This window comes from Uranotaenia lowii, chromosome 2 (genome assembly GCF_029784155.1).
Source record: "Uranotaenia lowii strain MFRU-FL chromosome 2, ASM2978415v1, whole genome shotgun sequence".
In the NCBI taxonomy this organism is placed as follows: Eukaryota; Metazoa; Arthropoda; class Insecta; order Diptera; family Culicidae; genus Uranotaenia; species Uranotaenia lowii.
This window is the reverse complement of record NC_073692.1, coordinates 407149398-407170701: the sequence shown is the minus strand read 5'-3', so window position 1 is coordinate 407170701 and position 21304 is coordinate 407149398. Positions and strand designations below refer to the sequence as shown.

General features: G+C 34.6%; 1 protein-coding gene across 13 annotated transcripts in view; it reads right to left on the bottom strand.

Annotated features, from left to right (window-relative positions):
• The window catches only part of LOC129749106 (sodium-dependent neutral amino acid transporter B(0)AT3), a 157710-nt gene that overhangs the window by 6189 nt on the left and 130217 nt on the right, over nt 1-21304 (bottom strand). Inside the window, exons 11-12 of one of the 13 annotated variants that reach the window (XR_008737927.1) lie at nt 9292-9360; nt 7541-8332 (exon numbers count right to left, since the gene is read on the bottom strand). The exons of 10 other annotated variants lie outside the window; for them this stretch is intronic. Coding sequence is in view for 2 of the 3 variants with exons in the window: in XM_055743982.1 (XP_055599957.1) it covers nt 8781-8792; nt 9292-9360 (81 nt within the window). In the remaining variant the exon portion in view is untranslated. Of the gene's footprint in view, nt 1-7540; nt 8793-9291; nt 9361-21304 lie in introns of those variants that run through there. 2 more of the 13 variants (XM_055743983.1, XM_055743982.1) reach the window with 2 other exon arrangements.

The following is a 21304-nucleotide window of genomic DNA, read 5'->3' as shown; positions in this document are numbered from 1 at the left end:
TTCAGGTTGAAGAATCGTGTCATAGCAGAAGGTTCAAAGAAGCTGGCACTGGCAGCTCATTCCAGCGGTGATGAGTGGTACATCGAATTGCACGCTAGACTCAAATCCAGCAGCAAATCGAGTAATACCAATGCTGTGGGGTTGGCAGCTACTGCCCCTAGACGGTGTATTAGGCCGATGACATAGTGAATACGATGCGATGCGATGCGGTGAACGCGATTCAATGCGGTGAACCACATTTGATGAAAATGTATGTGAATCGCTTAAACCTGACATACTCAACGCGGCGAAGCAGATGTCAATTTGTTCCGCCGCTCGAGTTCGCATAGGCTGCGTCCGTAAATTTTCCGCCAATTCGCATCGCATCGCACCCACTATGTCATCGGCCTTAAGCGTGTCAGACATAAACTCAAAAAGGGGTAGCGAAGTACCGGTAGCACAGGTAGCACCTAAGAAGCCGCCGCCCGGCCAAATTCGGGAAAGGAACGATGCGATTATCGTTAAGGCGGAGAGCGAGTCGCCCGCAGATGTATTGCGACAATGAGATGTGATTCCAAAATAGCTGATCTAGGCCAAAATGTCCAGGAAGTTAGGTGGAGCAATGTCCAATAAATACGCAGCTATACCAGAGGAAGTTCTGGGGAACCAAGTTACGGTTCATTTAGTCAAAAAGATGGTGATCGTTAAGGTTAATCACATCGATGAGATGACTGAAGAAGAAGTACTGCATATCGCGTTAGTATCGCTATGTGGAATCGTCGGGACGAAGCCACAATTCGACTTAAAGTCGGCCCGCACTACAGCCAGGCGGCGGCAACGCTATTCAAACCGTATGGAGCACATCTCTCAGATTTCCCCTTTTTTTCCCCTCGTTTTGACAGATTTAAGCTTTTTTCCTCAGATTTGAGCTTTCGTCTCCTATGCTCTCAAGGCAAAAAAAGCTTAAATCTGAGGAAAAAAGCTTAAAAACGAGATTCACGACCACTTATTTAGAAGATGTTGGTCACACGATACATAGACAAATCGTGTAACGTTGCAGCCGCCTGACTACAGCGGAACATACATAAGTGAAATTTTTACAGGCTGCCAGTGAGCGCAGCCAATAAAGTACTCCAAGTCGGACGGATTAAAGTGGGATGGTCGATGTGACGGATTACCTCCTATTTACAACCAACCAGGTGCTACCGGTGTAGGAGCTCGGCCACAGGGCCTTCGAGTGTTGTGATGTCGACAGGTGAGACAAGTGTAGACGTTGCGGTGCGTCTGGTCACATCTCGATCAGCTGCAAGAAGCGTGTACGTAAACGATCACCTCACAGGTGGCCCTGGCGCAACTATAACGATCGTCGTAGTCGTCATCGTTACGCTGCCGGGACTGTCTATCCGTGTAGCGTCGAAACAAGGAGTGTGTCCAAGAAAACAGAGACAGATGAAACCTTAACGTAGTCATCGTGAACCGGTGTAGGATGTCCCTCCATCGGGGGACTTTCGAGTAGAGTGCGGCTGATTTATGATCCAACGAGTGAATCTACCAAGATAAGGCACCACCTTCTGCGCAGTGGATTTCTCCCTACGAGTGAAGCTGCGGGGATAAGACAATACCTTCTTCGCACAGGGCGCGGGGAATACCCTTGATGTAGAGTGACTCTCGACGTCGCATGAGTCTTTTGTGGCGTTTAGGTTGATGTCTTCGACGAACATCATCCGAGTAGTTGCGTTAAGTCCCGAGCATGTGCGGATCTCAAGTCAGTACGAGGGGAGATCGGACCTTGAGTCGTTAGAGGAAAGGTCAGGCCTTCAGTCATGTAGATGCGAGGTCGTTAGCGATGAAGAAGTGTGAACGACAGCTGGATTTGCGCTTTAAGCCGACAACCCGTTTTCAATCTAGACATACCATACAATGTAACTATCAACGATAGGGACGTGTGGGAGTCAGGTGGACCTGCGGTTCCTTCCAGATCGATAAAATTCTTTACTGATGGATCAAAAATGGATAAAAGAACTGGGGCAGGGGTGTTCGGACCTAGACTCAGGATCTCAATTCCGATGGGAAACTGGCCAACAGTATTCCAAGCAGAAGTTCAAGCAATTCTAGAATGCACTTTAGCCTGTTTGAAAAGAGGATACAGATACACAAATATCTATATATTCTTTGACAGCCAGGCCGCTCTCCGGGCACTAAGTACGTTTACATGTTACTCCAAGCTAGTATGGGAGTGTATTGTTGCACTAAGAAACCTGGCCATACGGAACAGAGTATTTTTATTCTGGGTTCCAGGCCACTGCGGTATCCTAGGGAACGAAGAAGCAGACCAGCTAGCTAGGGAAGGATCTCAGGGCCTGTTAATTGGACCTGAACCTTTCTGTGGAGTATCGAGGAGTGCCTTGAATAAGATTCATTGAACCAAGCGCACGACTCTCCAAAAACATGTTCAACCTAAGTAAGCATGAGTTAAGTACTTACACAGGTCTCTTGACCGGACATTGTCCAACAAAACAACATCTCAAACGGATAAACATTATTCAAAACGATTACTGCCGGTTCTGCGGGCTCGAAAAAGAAACTGCAGAGCATCTTCTATGCAACTGCTGCGCCCTCTTAAATAGGAGAGAGCGTGTACTTGGGGCAAAGTTAATAAGCGCACAAGAAATATGGTTGCATATCAGCCCTAAGAAGGTTATATCATACATCTTTGATATCATACCCGATTGGGATAAAATGCTTAGTCAGCAATCAACTGTCACTTCAACCCATAGTGCAGGTGAGCCTGATAGCATATATTAACGCGGGGTAATTACCACAATAGATCAACTACTGGTCGCAGTGGGCTCTCCCCTACAAGGAAAAAAAAAGCCGACAACCCCCTCCCCCCACAAATCGTGCATTTGCGCAAAGTGGTGACTTAAGTCAACACCAAAGCCACTTTACACGTGGCTCGGGGGGTCTTCTGCCCTGACTCGCGTGTGCGACCAAAGAAAGTGTCGTCGACAACTCGATTTGTGTCTCTTAACTTCCTGGACCAGGTTTGCAAAGAAAGTTGTTGCAATGTTCCGAAAATCGCTCAAGAAAAGCTATCAGGATTCGTTTCTAGCTAGAAAATGATTTCTTTGATAACTGCGATACGCACGTGGTTAAGGTTAAGGTTGTACATTTTTTTTCAAAAATTAACACTAACTAGATATAAAAAAATCAACCGAGCAGCATCGTGTGCTTCCTTTGCTAGTCGTAGCGTGGTCAAACAGAGGTGATCAACATAGGGGAGAACTATACAAGACGCACCAGTTAAGCATAATCGCTATTTACAGCGATAACCATCATCTATGAACCAAATTGAAAGTTCACGACGATTTAGTGATCACATTTACATCTTATCAAAAAGAAATGATATGTTAAAAACACGATTTTGGTAACATTTTTGTGAAAATCTTAAACAGCCAGAAAACAAGTCACGGGGTAGAACGCCAAAACTAGTGGATAGAACGCACCATACCGGATGGGTGGTGAGAAATGGAACAACGGTTATACGGAATATAGTTATTCAAACATCAAATTTTTTATTACATGTTCATCTTATTTTTGCAAACTAACCATACTTTGGCAATAAATCATTTATTATTGCTTAATTTAACGAAAATTTTGCTGTTCAAAATTCACTTTTTTATATCCTTATAGGTAAAACGCCCTCAGGTAGGCAACGAAATTCAATTTCTTGACTAATATCGCGGTAAACATGGCGGCAGATAATTTTTTCGAGTCAAATATTGGTGTACCTTTTTAACTCCAACAAGGACGAAATTTGTTATAACTATGCATTCTTATCGTAATTTGGGAGTCAGCAAATAAAAAGAAAGACATTTTGTTTCGACATTTGGTTTTTCTCAAAAGTTAACAGCATTCAAAATTTGAGCCTAAAACACGTGGTTTTGCAGGCATTCTGCCCCAATTTTGATATAGTTAATTTTAGTAAAAATTTGTGGGAAGTTAGTGAAATATGATAAAATACTAATAGTCATTCGAAAGTGAATACGAGTGTTATAACGAAAAGCTGCAGTTGGATCAGATAGCGCAGACTGGTTTACCATAAAACCTTATATGTCAACCATAAAAAATAACAAGTTTTAGGCAGAGTCTACTAATCCTTCTGTTTCTAAGAATTAAAGTTGTTTTTGTGAACTTTTCATCTAAAAAATGATGAAAAAGCTCATTTGCTACAATAAAAATGAAGAAAAACACCATTCGGAGCCAAAGGTTATTGTATTTTTGAGAAAAAATGGCATGGGCCATTTTACCTCGCTGGTGCGTCTTGTACAGTTCTCCCCTACTTGTTGATACATTCTGAGCGTCGCTCACTGACTGATTCACAAACATTTAACCACTGACCACACTGACATGACACTTAGAACAAAACTTCAACCATTTTCTGTCTAGTTTTTTGTTGTCAGATTTTGCAGGTTCGCAATACCGACGGCAGGTGGCGAACCTGAAAAATTTGACGAAAAATGCCCTGTAGGAAAAATGGTCCTGTTTAGTCCGATTTTATCGTAGAAATTGCGTGTTTTATTTTTAAAGTTGGGTGGAATTTCCTAACTGGGATAGCATTTCTTCAAATCGATCGATGCGCACTCTGGAATCGACATTGCGTACTGTTGGAAAAATTATCCAGATAACGAAATCGAGTGTCCAGTCAGTATGGTCAGTGATTTAACCTAGGATCATTGTTGATCATGTTTGTTATTGATTGACTATCATGAATGTTTCAAAAGGGAAATTTGAAGAAATGTCAGGACCGCATGTTGACAAAACCTGTTGCATGGACTCGGCACTTCATTGTGATTAGTTCATAGTGATTGGTACTTTCGAAGAAGGCCGATGACATAGTGAGTGCGATGCGATGCGAATTGGCGGAAAATTTACGGACGCAGCCTATGCGAACTCGAGCGGCGGAACAAATTGACATCTGCTTCGCCGCGTTGAGTATGTCAGGTTTAAGCGATTCACATACATTTCCATCAAATGTGGTTCACCGCATTGAATCGCATTCGCCACATCGCATCACATCGTATTTACTATGTCATCGGCCGAAGGCTCCTACGCGAAGCGAAAAGTAAACAATCATCTGATAGTCTCCATGGATCGCTCAAAGCCAGAGCTGCAAATTATCAGTGTCAGACAGCCAATATCAGCCGACTTTGATACTGCTCACCATGTCTATGTCATGCGATACTGATTTTTGGTCAGCGACATAAGCTTACAATGTCATGACCACGTTGAATGAACGACATCATGCTTGCTGTGACTGTTTCCTTCTTAAAGGCAACAACTACATTTTGTCAACTGTTGCGCAACTTATAACGTAAAATCCATCCCAACTCAGTTAGAAAATGAAATAGAAAGTCGATCGTATGTGTGAGTCGAGTGGAGTGCAAAAGTGTCATTCAATATTGACATTGCTTATATGTGGACGTCTTTTAACACAATGAAATCTCGGATCTTAGATCGTTAGAAAAAAAACTGATTAATTTGAAGCTTTTCACAGATCGTCAACTTCGTCAAGTAGTAGACATCAAATTTTTCATTTTTTCTCCTTTTTTATCGTCGGATCTTCCAGGCAAACTTGTCAACGAAAAGTTTGTGGCCGTAAACCTGCCAGGTGTCCTCTAAAGAGTTCGTTTTGCTGCCCATTACGAAATCTTCTAAAGTATGTCACCGCTAGCGGTCCAAATATTTGGCGCACGATTTGACCACCGCTGATTTTACAAGCGGAAAGCTTCTTAACCTTGTAGAAAGGAAGTAAGGCCTGTTTATCAGGCAGCCAAACGAATCAGTCATAAAAGGTTATCCTTTTTATCATTTCTCCTATTGATATTTTCGGATTGTACTTGATAAAACCTCTCTCATTCCTTATCTTCATGGAATCAATTAACACCTGTATCACTCGGCAGTTGCCAGAGTCTGCCCAAAGGCATTGGGCTGTGATCAGCGTGTACTGAGTTCAAATAATGCTATCAATTCGGAATTAGGAATGATCCTGCACATGGTCCTTCGAGCCGGATGACATCGGTTTTTATAAATTTTTCAACTATTATGGTTCTCATAGATTGAGTGATGTGGAAATCCGGTTTTTAAAAAAATCATTGCGATCAGGGTTTGGGAGTTACCGTCAATCTCCAGGAAGAATGTATGTAGAAGGTAGAACCCGAAGTATAGAAGATCCTTGTATCTTTAGTCTACAATGTTTTGATCATGAAATAGCTGAGAGACAACGCTTACGTACTGTAAGGCTTTGGAAAATCTGAAGAAAATAGTTTGGTTCAACATCCGAAAAGTTGAAAAAGTACAAGTAATCCTAAAGATAAGCTGCAAACAGGTTGTCTGGATGAGGGAGTCTAGTTTAGAAGGATGGCAATGCGGGTAGGGTTGGAAAAACTGCCCAACTCTTCGTTGATTAGGGAAGTAATATCAATTTCTCGGTTAACCTAAGGCTAAACTTCCTTAACTTTAGTATTTGCAAAATGTTAGCTCGATAATTATTATGATTCATGTCTGTTGAAGGTTTTCATCGATGTATGATCTTAGTAAAAATTGTGTGAAAACTGTATTGAGGAATCGCCCAATAAGCGCAAATCGTGGTTACTCGGATCGGGGCAATGCAAACGCTGGTGGACGTAGTTGCTTAGTTACGCGTGGCATTCCCGATTCCTTTGATACTTTCATATTACGCGCTTGTTTAGCCAACCAGGTGTGCAGCAACAAATTCGATCATTCGCCGTAGCCAATTACCGTTAGCATTTCAATAGTCAACGCGCTTGGTTAGTGGGACTAGAGTTCCCGATTGCTATGATGTTTTCTATTTTAACGCACGCCTTTTTTTGCCGATCGTATTTATTGTCACACATTTGCTTGGCCCCACGATTGCGGTTGCTTAGCGAGTTTCTATATAGGGCTCAATATATATTTTTTCAAAAATGTTTTGAAAAAATGTGCTCTTATATCTGTTAATCATCTGAATAACGGGTTTTTTCGATTGCAGTAATAGAAAATTTTTCTCCGTTAGCTTTAAAATACCTTTACATTCATTTATAGAAAAGTTTTTAAAACCGCACTTCTAGTTGATTTAAAAGAAAAATCCAATAGATATTTGTGCTCCATAGAAAAAGCGTGTTTTGAATGGTGCAATTGTAACGTGTCGAAGGTGATTCGAGAACTCAAAATTATAACACAAAATCGATGTCAACAAAAAAATATTAAAAAAGAATTTTTTTTGTAAACAATCATGCAGCACTATAAAGTGGAGAATTTTGATTAAAAACCGTAAAAGATTTATGTAGTGATTGAAAAGTAATCAGTAATGAACAACATTCAAACATTCCAAGTGAATAATTAAAAATTGTGATTGCAAATACTATGAACTTATAAAAAAATAACAGTTAAAACAACTGTCTACAAAAAAAAAACAAGAGAAAGCACAGAACACACTAATTAGGTGGTACGAAACCAGATCACCCAGAACCCAGTAGTGAAGGTTAGGTTAGTAGCCTACCGTATTGTCAAGTTATCGTGTTAATCGCTCCTGCAATGTTGCTCTCGCATATAATAGGGACTCTCTTCGCGCGCAAATTCCTCGCTCGTGTACACGCAAACAGTCTCGAAACGTTGTGGAACTACTCATTTTGCTTCGATTCTAACATCCATATTTGTTTTGTTTTTTTTTTTTTTTGGTTGAATTGAACTTTGACGAAACTCTTTATTGTTGAACCATTCTATGGAGTGTTTCGATGTTTGTTCATCGGTTACTTTGTTTTTTTTTAATTGATTTTTATCGTTTTTAACGTTCTTTTCACTTTTGAGGTGTGTTTATGTGGAATGCTATTAGTGTGTTGTTGGGGTGCTACTGAAGTTCGAGTTCAAAACATCAACTTACAATTCACATTGATTGGTGTGTGTATGTAGTACTTTTAGTTTTAAAGTTAATTATATTATCTCACAGAGTGGTTGTGTTTGTGTCACATGTTGCTAGGTTTTGTTTTGTTCTTTCTAGGTTGCTTTTTGTGTTTCTCATTTTGTAGCGTTTTTTCGTGGTGGTAGGATGTTAGTATTTCGATTTTTTTCTTCTGTTCTGTCAAACTACCGTTAAAATGCGAACCATTAGGTGTTATTGTTATTATTATTTTCGTCCTCCAACTTTGCTGCCAGTAGTGGTATTGACGAGAATGGGTTTGAGCGTAGACGGCGTTTGGCCAGTGCTCGTCGTTACGGTTCGGGGCGTGGCCGTCCGCATGGATGGTTTGATGTCTCTTTCACTTGGTGCCACATCGCTGTCTTCGTTCTTGGTCTATAACTTTCGAAATACACGCGCGGGACACAGGGAAGAATGTATGCCATGTCAATTTGAGCCTTTTGTTTTTGGTAGTGACAACTTGTTCCTCATGTCATGATGGGTTTGTTTTTGTTGTGACTTTTTACTATGCGTACTACAAATGATGGTCTCACTAATCGAATGGATGAGTTTTGCCCAACAACAGTTGCCGGACGATGATACTCTAAACATTCAGATGATGACTACGGCCAGGAGGAGTAGGAGATGAAAGACGAATTCTACACAGCTTCTACCATTCAATTTATGTTTTTATGCTTCATTCTACCATGAGCTGATTAGTTTTTCTAGACAAGTGATAAATTAAATGGATACAGAGGGGAAGCGATTGCCATTTTTGATTTGTTTATTATCCAAATATTGCGTTTACGGGAAACGTACAGTTCGAGAGAAGGAGTTGAGTTACTTATGATCGGATCTTTTATGCGAGTAGGACAAGTAAAAAATTCATACCAAGGGTAAGGGGATGAAAAAATGAGACGAAGAAATTGATTAGTAGACGATTTAGGTAGTTCAGGAAAGTTTAAGCCAACACATGAATGAACGATTGCATTCGGAAAAGAGATCGATCACCAAAGAAGGCCAAAGGTATGCGACCGTACTGACAGATAAACGATCACACCGATCGACTTCTTTTTCGAAAGCAACTGAACAATTGTAATGAATTTGCGCCAAGCACTCGAAAACATGTCAACTAGAGATGATCATGAAGATGAATCGAGGAAGATGAAATGCTTATCGACATGATCATACTCAAGCGAGAGATGAGTTGAGTTTATTTCTGTTTTTGTTTCATGAAGGCGTGGGGCAAATGTAGGTAAAAAAACATCAACAACAACACCATCTGAAAACCTAGGATGTGATGCTGTTGTTTCTGCTGCTGCTGCTGCACAAATACAATGTGAAACTCAACTTACATCGAAATCGCCGATCGTGAACCGCGTGGCCGTGAGCGACTGAGCCGGTGGCAAGTCGGGACTGATCACCTGTTAGTTGTTGTTTTCCCCGATTTATTCGTTGCCGAAGTCGACAGAACGTTGACGACGCGAAGTGTGAGTGTATTCGTCGACAGTTCATGGAGCGTTGTGTTAGTGTGCGTGTGTTTTTTTTGTGGATATCGACAATACAGAGCACGAAGTAACGTGACGATAGTTTATGTTAACAGTATTCATCATTTATTGGAAGCATTTTTGGGATTAGATATTTTTTGGTTATTGAAAGAAAACATGTAAAAGGATGCACAAAGAGGAAGAAAAAAGAGACAAAAACGATTGACGAATTCAAGAGAACGATTAGTAAACGTTGACGTGTGTGGGTATGTGTGTTACAATATGGAATTGTCAGCAGGTGTATAGTACAAATTTTTTTTCTCGGTTATTCTTTTTGCTCATTGTTCGGCAACTTAAAATGGTATTCAATGGAATAAACTAAATCATTTGTAATTAAAAAATAAGTTTTTTGAACTAACAGAAAACCTTTGTAAGGGACGTAACTTTTTTTGAATTGCAGAATTGAACATTAAATGAACTTATGAAACATTTTAAAATTTTTCAAATAGCTTTTCACTTATTGTTTTTTATTCAAATTTTGAAGTCTGAAACCTACGAAAGAATCATCTTACAAATTTGCAAAATGATTCTTTCTTCCTTACGAACAAAACGTCAAACGTAATGCTAGTAAAAGTCTGCTGTGCGATAAAATCTTTTGAATGCACGTCCGGAAAAATCAAACGATTCTCCGAATTTGGGATCACTTGCCTTACAAGCAGGGTTGCCAACATTATTTTTTCCAAAATTTAGTAAACCTTGAATATCATTTGCGAACATAGTAAATCATGAATTATAAGTTGTAGACCCCCTTTTATAGGTATCTATCAAGCTTTAAGTTCATTTCTCGCATTCGCTTTCATTACGTTGTATGAAACATCTTAAAAATTCACAGTAAACTACTGCAAAAGTTATCAAAGCAACTTTAAATTTGTATTTCACATATGTTGTCCAGGCAACAAATATTCTAAATAGAAAAAAGTTGCGACTAGTTTAAGTCAGTTTTTTTTGTAATAAAACTGGGTAAAATTAGTATCGCCGGAGTAAAATACGATTCGGTAATCGGTCGAGCCAACAATTAATTTTTAAAACTTTGATGATTATGTAAATAATTTCAATTTCTTCTATTTGGAATTTTTGTCAATTAAGTTTATTTTTCAACTATGTAATTTTTGCCAATTTAGTTAGCACTGACAAAAATCCAAATTGGAAATAAGAAAATTTAAAACAAAACAACAAAAATTTACTAAATTAGCAAATCTGAGCAAGATTCGAAAAATTTAAATTATTGACAAATAAGAAAAAAACTACAAAATTAACAAAATGAAAAAAATTCAAACAAATTGAAAAACTAAACATCAATGGAAAAAACTGGCGGCATTGAAAAAAATGACGACATTGACAGGATTGACCAAAATTGAAAAAATTATAAAATTGACAAAAATGACAATAATTAAAAAAAAAATGACAAAGTTGACAAAAGGCAAAAATTTGTGTAAAGGACCAAATTAACAAAATTGTAAAAAATTGACCACATTGATAAAATGAACTAATTGACAAAATCAACAAAATTAACTTAATTGCAAAATATTATAAAATTATTACAATGAACAAAATTGACATAATTTTTGTCCAATTTTGTTATTTTTGTCGAATTTTGTTATTTTTGTCATTTTTTGTCATTTTTTGTCATTTTTTGTCATTTTTGTCATTTTTGTCATTTTTGTCATTTTTGTCATTTTTGTCATTTTTGTCATTTTTGTCATTTTTGTCATTTTTGTCATTTTTGTCATTTTTGTCATTTTTGTCATTTTTGTCATTTTTGTCATTTTTGTCATTTTTGTCATTTTTGTCATTTTTGTCATTTTTGTCATTTTTGTCATTTTTGTCATTTTTGTCATTTTTGTCATTTTTGTCATTTTTGTCATTTTTGTCATTTTTGTCATTTTTGTCATTTTTGTCATTTTTGTCATTTTTGTCATTTTTGTCCCTGTTGTCATTTTTGTCATTTTTGTCATTTTTGTCATTTTTGTCATTTTTGTCATTTTTGTCATTTTTGTCATTTTTGTCATTTTTGTCATTTTTGTCATTTTTGTCATTTTTGTCATTTTTGTCACTTTTGTCATTTTTGTCATTTTTGTCATTTTTGTCATTTTTGTCATTTTTGTCATTTTTGTCATTTTTGTCATTTTTGTCATTTTTGTCATTTTTGTCATTTTTGTCATTTTTGTCATTTTTGTCATTTTTGTCATTTTTGTCATTTTTGTCATTTTTGTCATTTTTGTCATTTTTGTCATTTTTGTCATTTTTGTAATTTTTGTCATTTTTGTCATTTTTGTCATTTTTGTCATTTTTGTCATTTTTGTCATTTTTGTCATTTTTGTCATTTTTGTCATTTTTGTCATTTTTGTCATTTTTGTCATTTTTGTCATTTTTGTCATTTTTGTCATTTTTGTCATTTTTGTCATTTTTGTCATTTTTGTCATTTTTGTCATTTTTGTCATTTTTGTCATTTTTGTCATTTTTGTCATTTTTGTCATTTTTGTCATTTTTGTCATTTTTGTCATTTTTGTCATTTTTGTCAAAATGACAAATTTTTGTCAATTTTATCATTTTTTTTACTTTTGCCATTTTTGTCATTTTTGTAATTTTTGGCCTTTTTGTTGCCATTTGTTATTTTTTTTTTTAGTTTACTGAATTGCTATCAACAAGTGAGAAGATTTTGAAAAAAAGGAGCAGACTTCTGATCCTGGGTTTTGTTCTTCAAGGTTTTTTCATCAGTTCTGAGTCAAGTTTTTTAATCTTGAGAAACGATTTGTTATCTTTGTCATTCACATTTGATGAAGAATTTTAAATTTTAAATGTGTTTACAGATTTGAAATTCTCTTTCAACTTCTCCGGATGCTCTCATGTAAAACTATCATTAGATTTTACATGAATTTTTATGATAAGGTTGCCAGATTGCCCGTTTTTAACCGGGTTGGCCAGGATATTTAATATCAAATTTGGGAACAATTCAATCTGATCCGGATGCCCAGATTTCATAGGAAAAGCCCGGATCTGGACCGGGTTTGATCTTAAATGAAACTTTAAAAACAAATTGTGTATTTTTTTTTATTCATGCGTCCAAAATTTTTAGAGCCAGTTTCAAAAAAATTATCATGAAAAGTTTTCAGCAATTCCTAGGTTTTGACCAAAATTGCCTGGATTTTGGTCGACAGTTTTGAAGTCAAATACCCGGATTTCGTCAGGTTTTTATGTAAAACAGCCCGGATTTGTTCGGCCCGGATACGTGCTGAAAAAAAAACTGACAAACTTATTCTATCAACAAATGAGAAAATTTTGTGAAATTGTAGAAGAATTTTGAACTTGGAATGATTTCCGAGGTTTTGGCATTAGTTTTTAGTCTAGATTGTTACTCTTGAATATCTATTATCATATTTTTAAATTATTTTAAAATTTGTAGAGTAGAATACCTCGCTTGCTTTTTTGGACCCTCATAGGGGGGGGGGGGGGGGGGGGGTGACGGTTTACCCCCAAAACCCCCCGCCGTTCAACAAAGTTTCATATTTTGATGATATCTACAACTTTGTACAAAAAAATTCGTCTCTATCTCCTCAAACATAAAATTTAGTATTCTTGTTTTTTATCGTAGTAGGCTGTAACTTATTTTAAATACTTCCACGTTATGAGGAACGGTCTAACAAACAAGTAAATGTTGTGAAGACACCTAGCAGCTAAAATGAAAGGCAAAGGCTAGGGTTACCATACGTACTCTTTTAAGAGTACATGTACTCTTTTTCGGTCGAGAAATGGACGTACTCTTCTTTTTGTGAAATTTTACCAAATGTACTCTTTTTTTTTTTTAAAGAAATTTGATCTGAAAAACATACGTGTTTCTTCCATTTTATGATGTTTTTTTCAAATCTATTGCTAAAACTACGAAAGGAATACGACTTAAAACAAATTACTTTAACATCTTGTTTTTATTAACATGCATTTTTAGTCATAATAAATGCAAGCAGTTATCAATATATACACAATTAAGGTACAATGCTGAAATGCGCACAAATCTCAAAAATTTTCTTAGGTTTTAATTTTGACACTTTACTAAAGTCATGGCATTCGTGTCTTATCTCAAATAATGATTGTAAACAAAATTTGGGGTCAACAAAAAAAAGCTCTTTTTGAAATGGATTGTTTTATAATGTATTTTTTTTTTGGTTTGTCAGCATAACATCTAAATACTGCTGAATAATCCAACTTTTGCATAACCTTCACAAATTGACGAAATTTGATTGAAAAGAAATATCTCGGTTTCCAATAACAGTAGAATCCTGCGTATTTCAAGCAGTAGGGCCTCAGATAATCCGAAGTGTACTTTTTTTTTCCTTCTGTTTTGCATACCATCCGGGAGCAAAGCTCTTTAATAAAATGGATCTTGTATCAACCTGATGCCTGGGGCTCAGAAACCCGTAGTTATATTGTTTCTCCTGACTTTTTGAGTAAATGATCTCAATGTACTCTTTTTGGTGTTGCGGGATCTGGTAACCCTATTTAGGCCCTTTTTGACCACTGTACAACGTTTTCTATATGGATTCAACTGAAATAGAAAAAAAAATCAAACTTTTTTTATACAAGTTTTCCAAGTCAATTCTTTAACTTGATTAGAAACTTTAGTTTTTTCCAATAAGCTTTGTGAAAATCCTACTGTATGCACTGTTTGGCACGGGTTGTTGAACGTTCATCTGCTCTTGTAAGCTAACTACTGCCAATAACATCTGAATTCAAAATGATACGTTGGAGCATTTGAAGCTCCGTTTGTTTTCAAAATGCCCACAGCCACCAGCAGGAACAAAACACATAAACGCGACTTGTGGCATCATAAAAGGAATGCATTTTTCATGTCCACTGAGGAGGCTGCCAATCGACTAGTGCCACCCCACTTATATTTCTGTGGCTTGGAAATTTCCACCGGACCAGTGTTTGTTAAATGAGGATGATGTAGGGCACAAAAATTTTTTTTTTTTGTTTCGATTATAGTCGTTTTACCATCTTTATGGCATTCGGGGTGATCACCCCCCCCCCCCCCAAGCGGCAAAAAACCTTTACAAAATACCCGTAAATGTTCAAATTTCTATAAAAATTTTGAACTTCCTTTAGTAGATGTGCCTTTGAATTTTCAAAAATTTTCTACTCCGTGGGGGTGTTTATTCAACGATTAAGTTTGTTAATCACTTGAAGGCTGAAGATTGAAGAAAAGTCAGTCTACCAAACTCAAGCAGCTGTAACTTACAATTCCCTGGACCGAATTATACCAATGAATTTCTGTTGAATTACTTAGAGTGTTGACTTTTATATTGCTAACCATTTATCTACTTAACATTTGAGCTAGGTAATGACATGTAGGGAATTTTTTTAATTGTCACTAATATCCCTCATATGCCTAAATTTACATGAGCAAATGTGATAAATTTTGCATTTGTTTCAAAATTTGAGCTTCTTAATACTTTATTATGTTTTGAATTTTAATGAAATGACAAATTTGAAAAAGTCAAATAAGGGAGTGAATATTGATGTAACACTAAAATACTTGATATTTTTTCTTCTGAAATAATTAATTGATTGCCTTTAAAATGCAGTTTCTTTTTTATTCGGTCAGATAGAAATTTTTTTTTTTATTTCATCAGTTACCATTGATCGATTAAACTCAAAACTAATTAGTTTTCTGACAAAAAATCTGACAAAAAAATGAATTTAAGGACGCAAAAATTTTCCAAAACCAGGTTGCCTTTGTTTTATTTTTTCCCTTGTGGATTAAAACTTTCCCGTTATCAGTCGATTATTTTAACGGCAACAAGGCAATCCATCAAGCTAACATACAAAAGAGCTTTTTGTTACTTTTGATTTATACTGCTCAAGATTTACACCAATTATATCGCCGAAACTGCTCTTAGCTCATTCACATAATAATTTTGAAATTTTAAGTAAATACAGTTTAAGGTTTGATAATCTACATCTGAAAGATTGAATATTTCAATTGCAATTGATAAATATTTTCCACTAAATTAACCCTTCATGGCTTCATTCTATGTTTTTTTTTTATTTTAAATCAATATCATTTCAAGAGTTTGGAATTCTGATAAGGTACATACATGAGGAAATTTTTTTCACTTTCTTTAAAATTTATTTGTTGCTATTTAATTTGTTTCAGTACAATTAAAATTGAAAATTTTGTATTATAACCTGTAATTCAAGCGCAAATCAATTAAAATTAAGCTCCAGAAGTCTAATACTTCAGTATTTGATTTTGATAATCTTATTTTCAACTAAATTTGTCTTTAGAATGTTGATTTTTTAATTTGAGAATTTGAAAAGTCAAAACCTGGAACGAAGATTGTGTTTCCAAATTCAAAATAATATTATGAAATTTCCTTATCATCATTCAGTAAATTACTCCAATAAAAAATTTAATCACCTTTAATCAGTTTGAAATTCATAGCAATAATTAACTTAAACTTCTTGCAAAACTATACTTTTTGTTTGCTCTAGCACTAAAATTCAGAAGCTTAACAACGTGTGTATAATTTTATTTGTAAAATGTCATTTATAACAAGAAACTCTTTAAAGAACTTTGAAAGTGACAATTTTAAACTACCAGGTAAAATAATTATGACAATTAGCTTAGCTTAGCTTAGCTTGATTAACTACTCACATCCACCTTGAATCGTAAAACCCGAAATGCATGGTTGAAGAAAATGTATGCATGACTTATCAAAAAATCATATTATGATAACTATCACTTCGAGTTCCACGATCGCTGGCGTGGCTCAGTAGAACAAGTTCCACATCGCCAATGGTTGCTACTCCGTGATTGACCGAGGCCATCAATTTTATTCAGAGGTCAAATGAATGATGCTTGGGATTAGCAGCTCATTCACACTGCACAAAACTGATGCTCTCTCTTTGACCGTCAATAACGGCGCCGGCCACGTCCTAGTAGTCAATGGATAGATTGGAAAAAAGAAAAAGGATGAAAGATCTATTTTGTGCTTTAGGACCGAGGTCACCTCTGCATCCTAGCAAAATAATTTTGGTTGGGAGAGGGGTTAAAGGAATTGGTTGGGAGACACTTTTGACTAGTGTTACGGTGAACAATAAATATTATTTTCCTGACTCATAAAGTTTCTATAGAAGCAGGCATTAGTGTGTTAGGTTAAATGGTGATAAAAAAATAACGACTGTTACCAAGTGTAAACATAAATTTGTAAAAATAATTCTTTTATATAGTCGCGTGGATTTTAATTGAGATACAAATTGAAGAGGTTTGGGTTATACATTTCGGATCATGTTGGGCAGCTAATAATAATTTTGAAAAAGGAACCATAAGTTGTTCATAATTTCATAATTTCAAGTTGTTGAGACATTGAAACAAGTTAAGTTATTTACATTTGAAATTATCTGAGGGAACGAACAACTACTACTTTGGTTGAGTGCCTAACCAAACTTCTGAAGCACACGTTAAAACGCCATTAAAATTACCATTGAATTGAATTGTGTATGTTCTTATGCTTCAACATAAAATCCCCTACTAAAACTATTTGGTCAACTCACTTTGGGGCAGAAAAATCAGTTCGAACGCAAACGTATGTTACCATCTTGAACTTTTGTGAAACGTAAGGTTCATACCTTCCTGACCACGATAATTTTTATATCAATTAAATATTTTTCACTTCATTAATTTATACATAGAATTTTATTTCCAACCGCTTCAAGTTTATGATTCAAAATTAGTACCTACTGTTTTTACTATCCGCTAACTCAAGAGCTCCGCTGAGAAAAATGGAAATATGCTTTCCGAAGGTGTTATCTCCAACTGACTTCAGAAAAAAAAACCGCAAAAAAGGGTTTTCCTTGACCCGTAACTTGCGTTTACACAAAAAATAACCATGCAATTTATCCAATGAAATATTTTCTGCTCGACTTCATGCTGTTTATCAAAATATTCAAAATAATCTCCTAAACACTTTTCCTTCTTTACCTATCTGTAAAAAATTTAAACAAACTACTTATCTGAGAAATAATGTTGATCCGTCCGGCAGGTGGATTCAATGCACCATCAGCTTTACAACACCACAAGGCTGATCCGGAAGACGTAGCGCTATCATTCCGTTTTCAGATAAATTTTCACAACTTTACAACTCAGAAAAATCCAAAATCTCCACTTCAGAACTCTTGAAAATTTTCTTCGAACAAAAAAAACACTTCCGTCATCGACGGTCACAGCCTACCCTTTCTAAAATAATTATGACAATTCTCGTTTTATTATTATTTTTTGTAGTGAATATCATAGATTTTCTGGTTGTTCTATAAATATTGTAAAAAACTGTTAAACGATTTCATTATTCTTCTCTCATTTCATATTTTTCGAAACATATCTGTATTGTATATAACTTGTATTGTACTCATTTGAAAGCGGCAACCCAAATCTCCCCCCCCCACCACCCCCTCCCTCTTTTCGCTTTTTCAAAATGATCGTTTTTTTTATCAGATATTACGTTCCTTCATATTGACTGATTTTTGAAAATTTGGAAAATCACCCCCCCCAAGAGCCAACTCTAGGACCGCCCCTGGATGTATGTGCCAGCGAAATGTCAGTCCGAGTCAGTTTTACAGCTCTCAAACTGTTTGCTTCGAGTCGTTACGATGTTACAGTTATGAAAGCTATCCTAGGAAATGCAAAACTGCCTTGAAGCGAACTATTTATACCCGTATCTTTCTGCACTTTAGAAGTCGACTCATTTTTTAGTTTATCACTCTGATTTTAATTATCAGTGTGATAAACTCAAAAGTGATAAAAAGTAAGTAGAAATTTATCAGTTCCTTTGCTTCAGATATTATGTTACATTTTTATGACCTGGAAAAAAAACATCACCTAAAAAAAATAAATAAAATTTTTCAAGGGAAAAAAATCCTAGAAGATTTTGATTTCAACATTTTTCTCAAGTGATAAAAATGTGACATCATCAAGAATAAATTAACTGATAAATAAGAACTTATTTTAAAATAATTTTCCTCAACCATGTGAAGGAAAAAAAGTTGTTGGCATCTTTCCAGCAGCTGTGAGAAAACTGTGAAAAACTATCTGGCGTTTTCAATTTCTGGGTCAGTTCCAGTTGTCACATGATGCTGATCATGGATGGAGGTGGGGGTAGTTACATGTTTCTTTTTCTCCACGCCCGCAAGCTGTTACTTAAAAAAAACCTTTCCTTGGAAGAAGGACTAAATACGTATTCAGCACATGAAGCTTTTGGATTTTCTTCCCTATCAGTTCCTACGTGGTAGGGGGATTTTATTTTTGTTTGGATTTGGTGGGATTGCCATTTAAGGAAAGCATCTGTACTCTACAAACATTGACAATAAAAACACGGAAAAAATTAATTAAAAACTCTATCTGTTGATCAGACGAATAGATTATCGTGTGTGTGAGTGTGTGAAGTGAATTTATGTGTTTGTGGGGTAACGTAAGGTGTCGGGTGTGATTTTGTACAGATTGGTGCTGGCCTAGTGTGGTGTGCGTGCTTGTGAAACGTTTGTGAGGTTTGTGAAAAAGTGTGTAATAATAATTAACTAGAAATTGTTGGATTTTCTATGTTTCAGACTCTAGTTTTGAATAAAATCATAGTTCAAAATCAGTTTAAAATAATTTGAATAAAAACTCAAAATTGAGGCTCTGTTGTTTTTGACATTTGTGTCAATTTTATTTATTTTTGTCATTTTTGTGTCATTTTTCTGTCATTTTAGTGTCATTTTTGTGACATTTTGTGCCATTTTTCCTAATTTTTTGTCATTTCAGTGTTGTTTTTGGTGTCATTTTTGTGTCATTTTGTCGTCATTTTGGTGTCATTTTGGTGTAATTTTTGTGTCATTTTTGAGTCATTTTGTGCAATTTTTACTTATTTTTGTGTAATTTCGGAGTTGTTTCTGTGACATTTTTGTGTCATAATTGTGTCATTTTTGTCATTTTTGTCTTTTTTGTCTTTTTTGTCTTTTTTGTCTTTTTTGTCTTTTTTGTCTTTTTTGTCTTTTTTGTCTTTTTTGTCTTTTTTGTCTTTTTTGTCTTTTTTGTCTTTTTTGTCTTTTTAGTCTTTTTTGTCTTTTTTGTCTTTTTTGTCTTTTTTGTCTTTTTTGTCTTTTTTGTCTTTTTTGTCTTTTTTGTCTTTTTTGTCTTTTTTGTCTTTTTTGTCTTTTTTGTCTTTTTTGTCTTTTTTGTCTTTTTTGTCTTTTTTGTCTTTTTTGTCTTTTTTGTCTTTTTTGTCTTTTTTGTCTTTTTTGTCTTTTTTGTCTTTTTTGTCTTTTTTGTCTTTTTTGTCTTTTTTGTCTTTTTTGTCTTTTTTGTCTTTTTTGTCTTTTTTGTCTTTTTTGTCTTTTTTGTCTTTTTTGTCTTTTTTGTCTTTTTTGTCTTTTTTGTCTTTTTTGTCTTTTTTGTCTTTTTTGTCTTTTTTGTCTTTTTTGTCTTTTTTGTCTTTTTTGTCTTTTTTGTCTTTTTTGTCTTTTTTGTCTTTTTTGTCTTTTTTGTCTTTTTTGTCTTTTTTGTCTTTTTTGTCTTTTTTGTCTTTTTTGTCTTTTTTGTCTTTTTTGTCTTTTTTGTCTTTTTTGTCTTTTTTGTCTTTTTTGTCTTTTTTGTCTTTTTTGTCTTTTTTGTCTTTTTTGTCTTTTTTGTCTTTTTTGTCTTTTTTGTCTTTTTTGTCTTTTTTGTCTTTTTTGTCTTTTTTGTCTTTTTTGTCTTTTTTGTCTTTTTTGTCTTTTTTGTCTTTTTTGTCTTTTTTGTCTTTTTTGTCTTTTTTGTCTTTTTTGTCTTTTTTGTCTTTTTTGTCTTTTTTGTCTTTTTTGTCTTTTTTGTCTTTTTTGTCTTTTTTGTCTTTTTTGTCTTTTTTGTCTTTTTTGTCTTTTTTGTCTTTTTTGTCTTTTTTGTCTTTTTTGTCTTTTTTGTCTTTTTTGTCTTTTTTGTCTTTTTTGTCTTTTTTGTCTTTTTTGTCTTTTTTGTCTTTTTTGTCTTTTTTGTCTTTTTTGTCTTTTTTGTCTTTTTTGTCTTTTTTGTCTTTTTTGTCTTTTTTGTCTTTTTTGTCTTTTTTGTCTTTTTTGTCTTTTTTGTCTTTTTTGTCTTTTTTGTCTTTTTTGTCTTTTTTGTCTTTTTTGTCTTTTTTGTCTTTTTTGTCTTTTTTGTCTTTTTTGTCTTTTTTGTCTTTTTTGTCTTTTTTGTCTTTTTTGTCTTTTTTGTCTTTTTTGTCTTTTTTGTCTTTTTTGTCTTTTTTGTCTTTTTTGTCTTTTTTGTCTTTTTTGTCTTTTTTGTCTTTTTTGTCTTTTTTGTCTTTTTTGTCTTTTTTGTCTTTTTTGTCTTTTTTGTCTTTTTTGTCTTTTTTGTCTTTTTTGTCTTTTTTGTCTTTTTTGTCTTTTTTGTCTTTTTTGTCTTTTTTGTCTTTTTTGTCTTTTTTGTCTTTTTTGTCTTTTTTGTCTTTTTTGTCTTTTTTGTCTTTTTTGTCTTTTTTGTCTTTTTTGTCTTTTTTGTCTTTTTTGTCTTTTTTGTCTTTTTTGTCTTTTTTGTCTTTTTTGTCTTTTTTGTCTTTTTTGTCTTTTTTGTCTTTTTTGTCTTTTTTGTCTTTTTTGTCTTTTTTGTCTTTTTTGTCTTTTTTGTCTTTTTTGTCTTTTTTGTCTTTTTTGTCTTTTTTGTCTTTTTTGTCTTTTTTGTCTTTTTTGTCTTTTTTGTCTTTTTTGTCTTTTTTGTCTTTTTTGTCTTTTTTGTCTTTTTTGTCTTTTTTGTCTTTTTTGTCTTTTTTGTCTTTTTTGTCTTTTTTGTCTTTTTTGTCTTTTTTGTCTTTTTTGT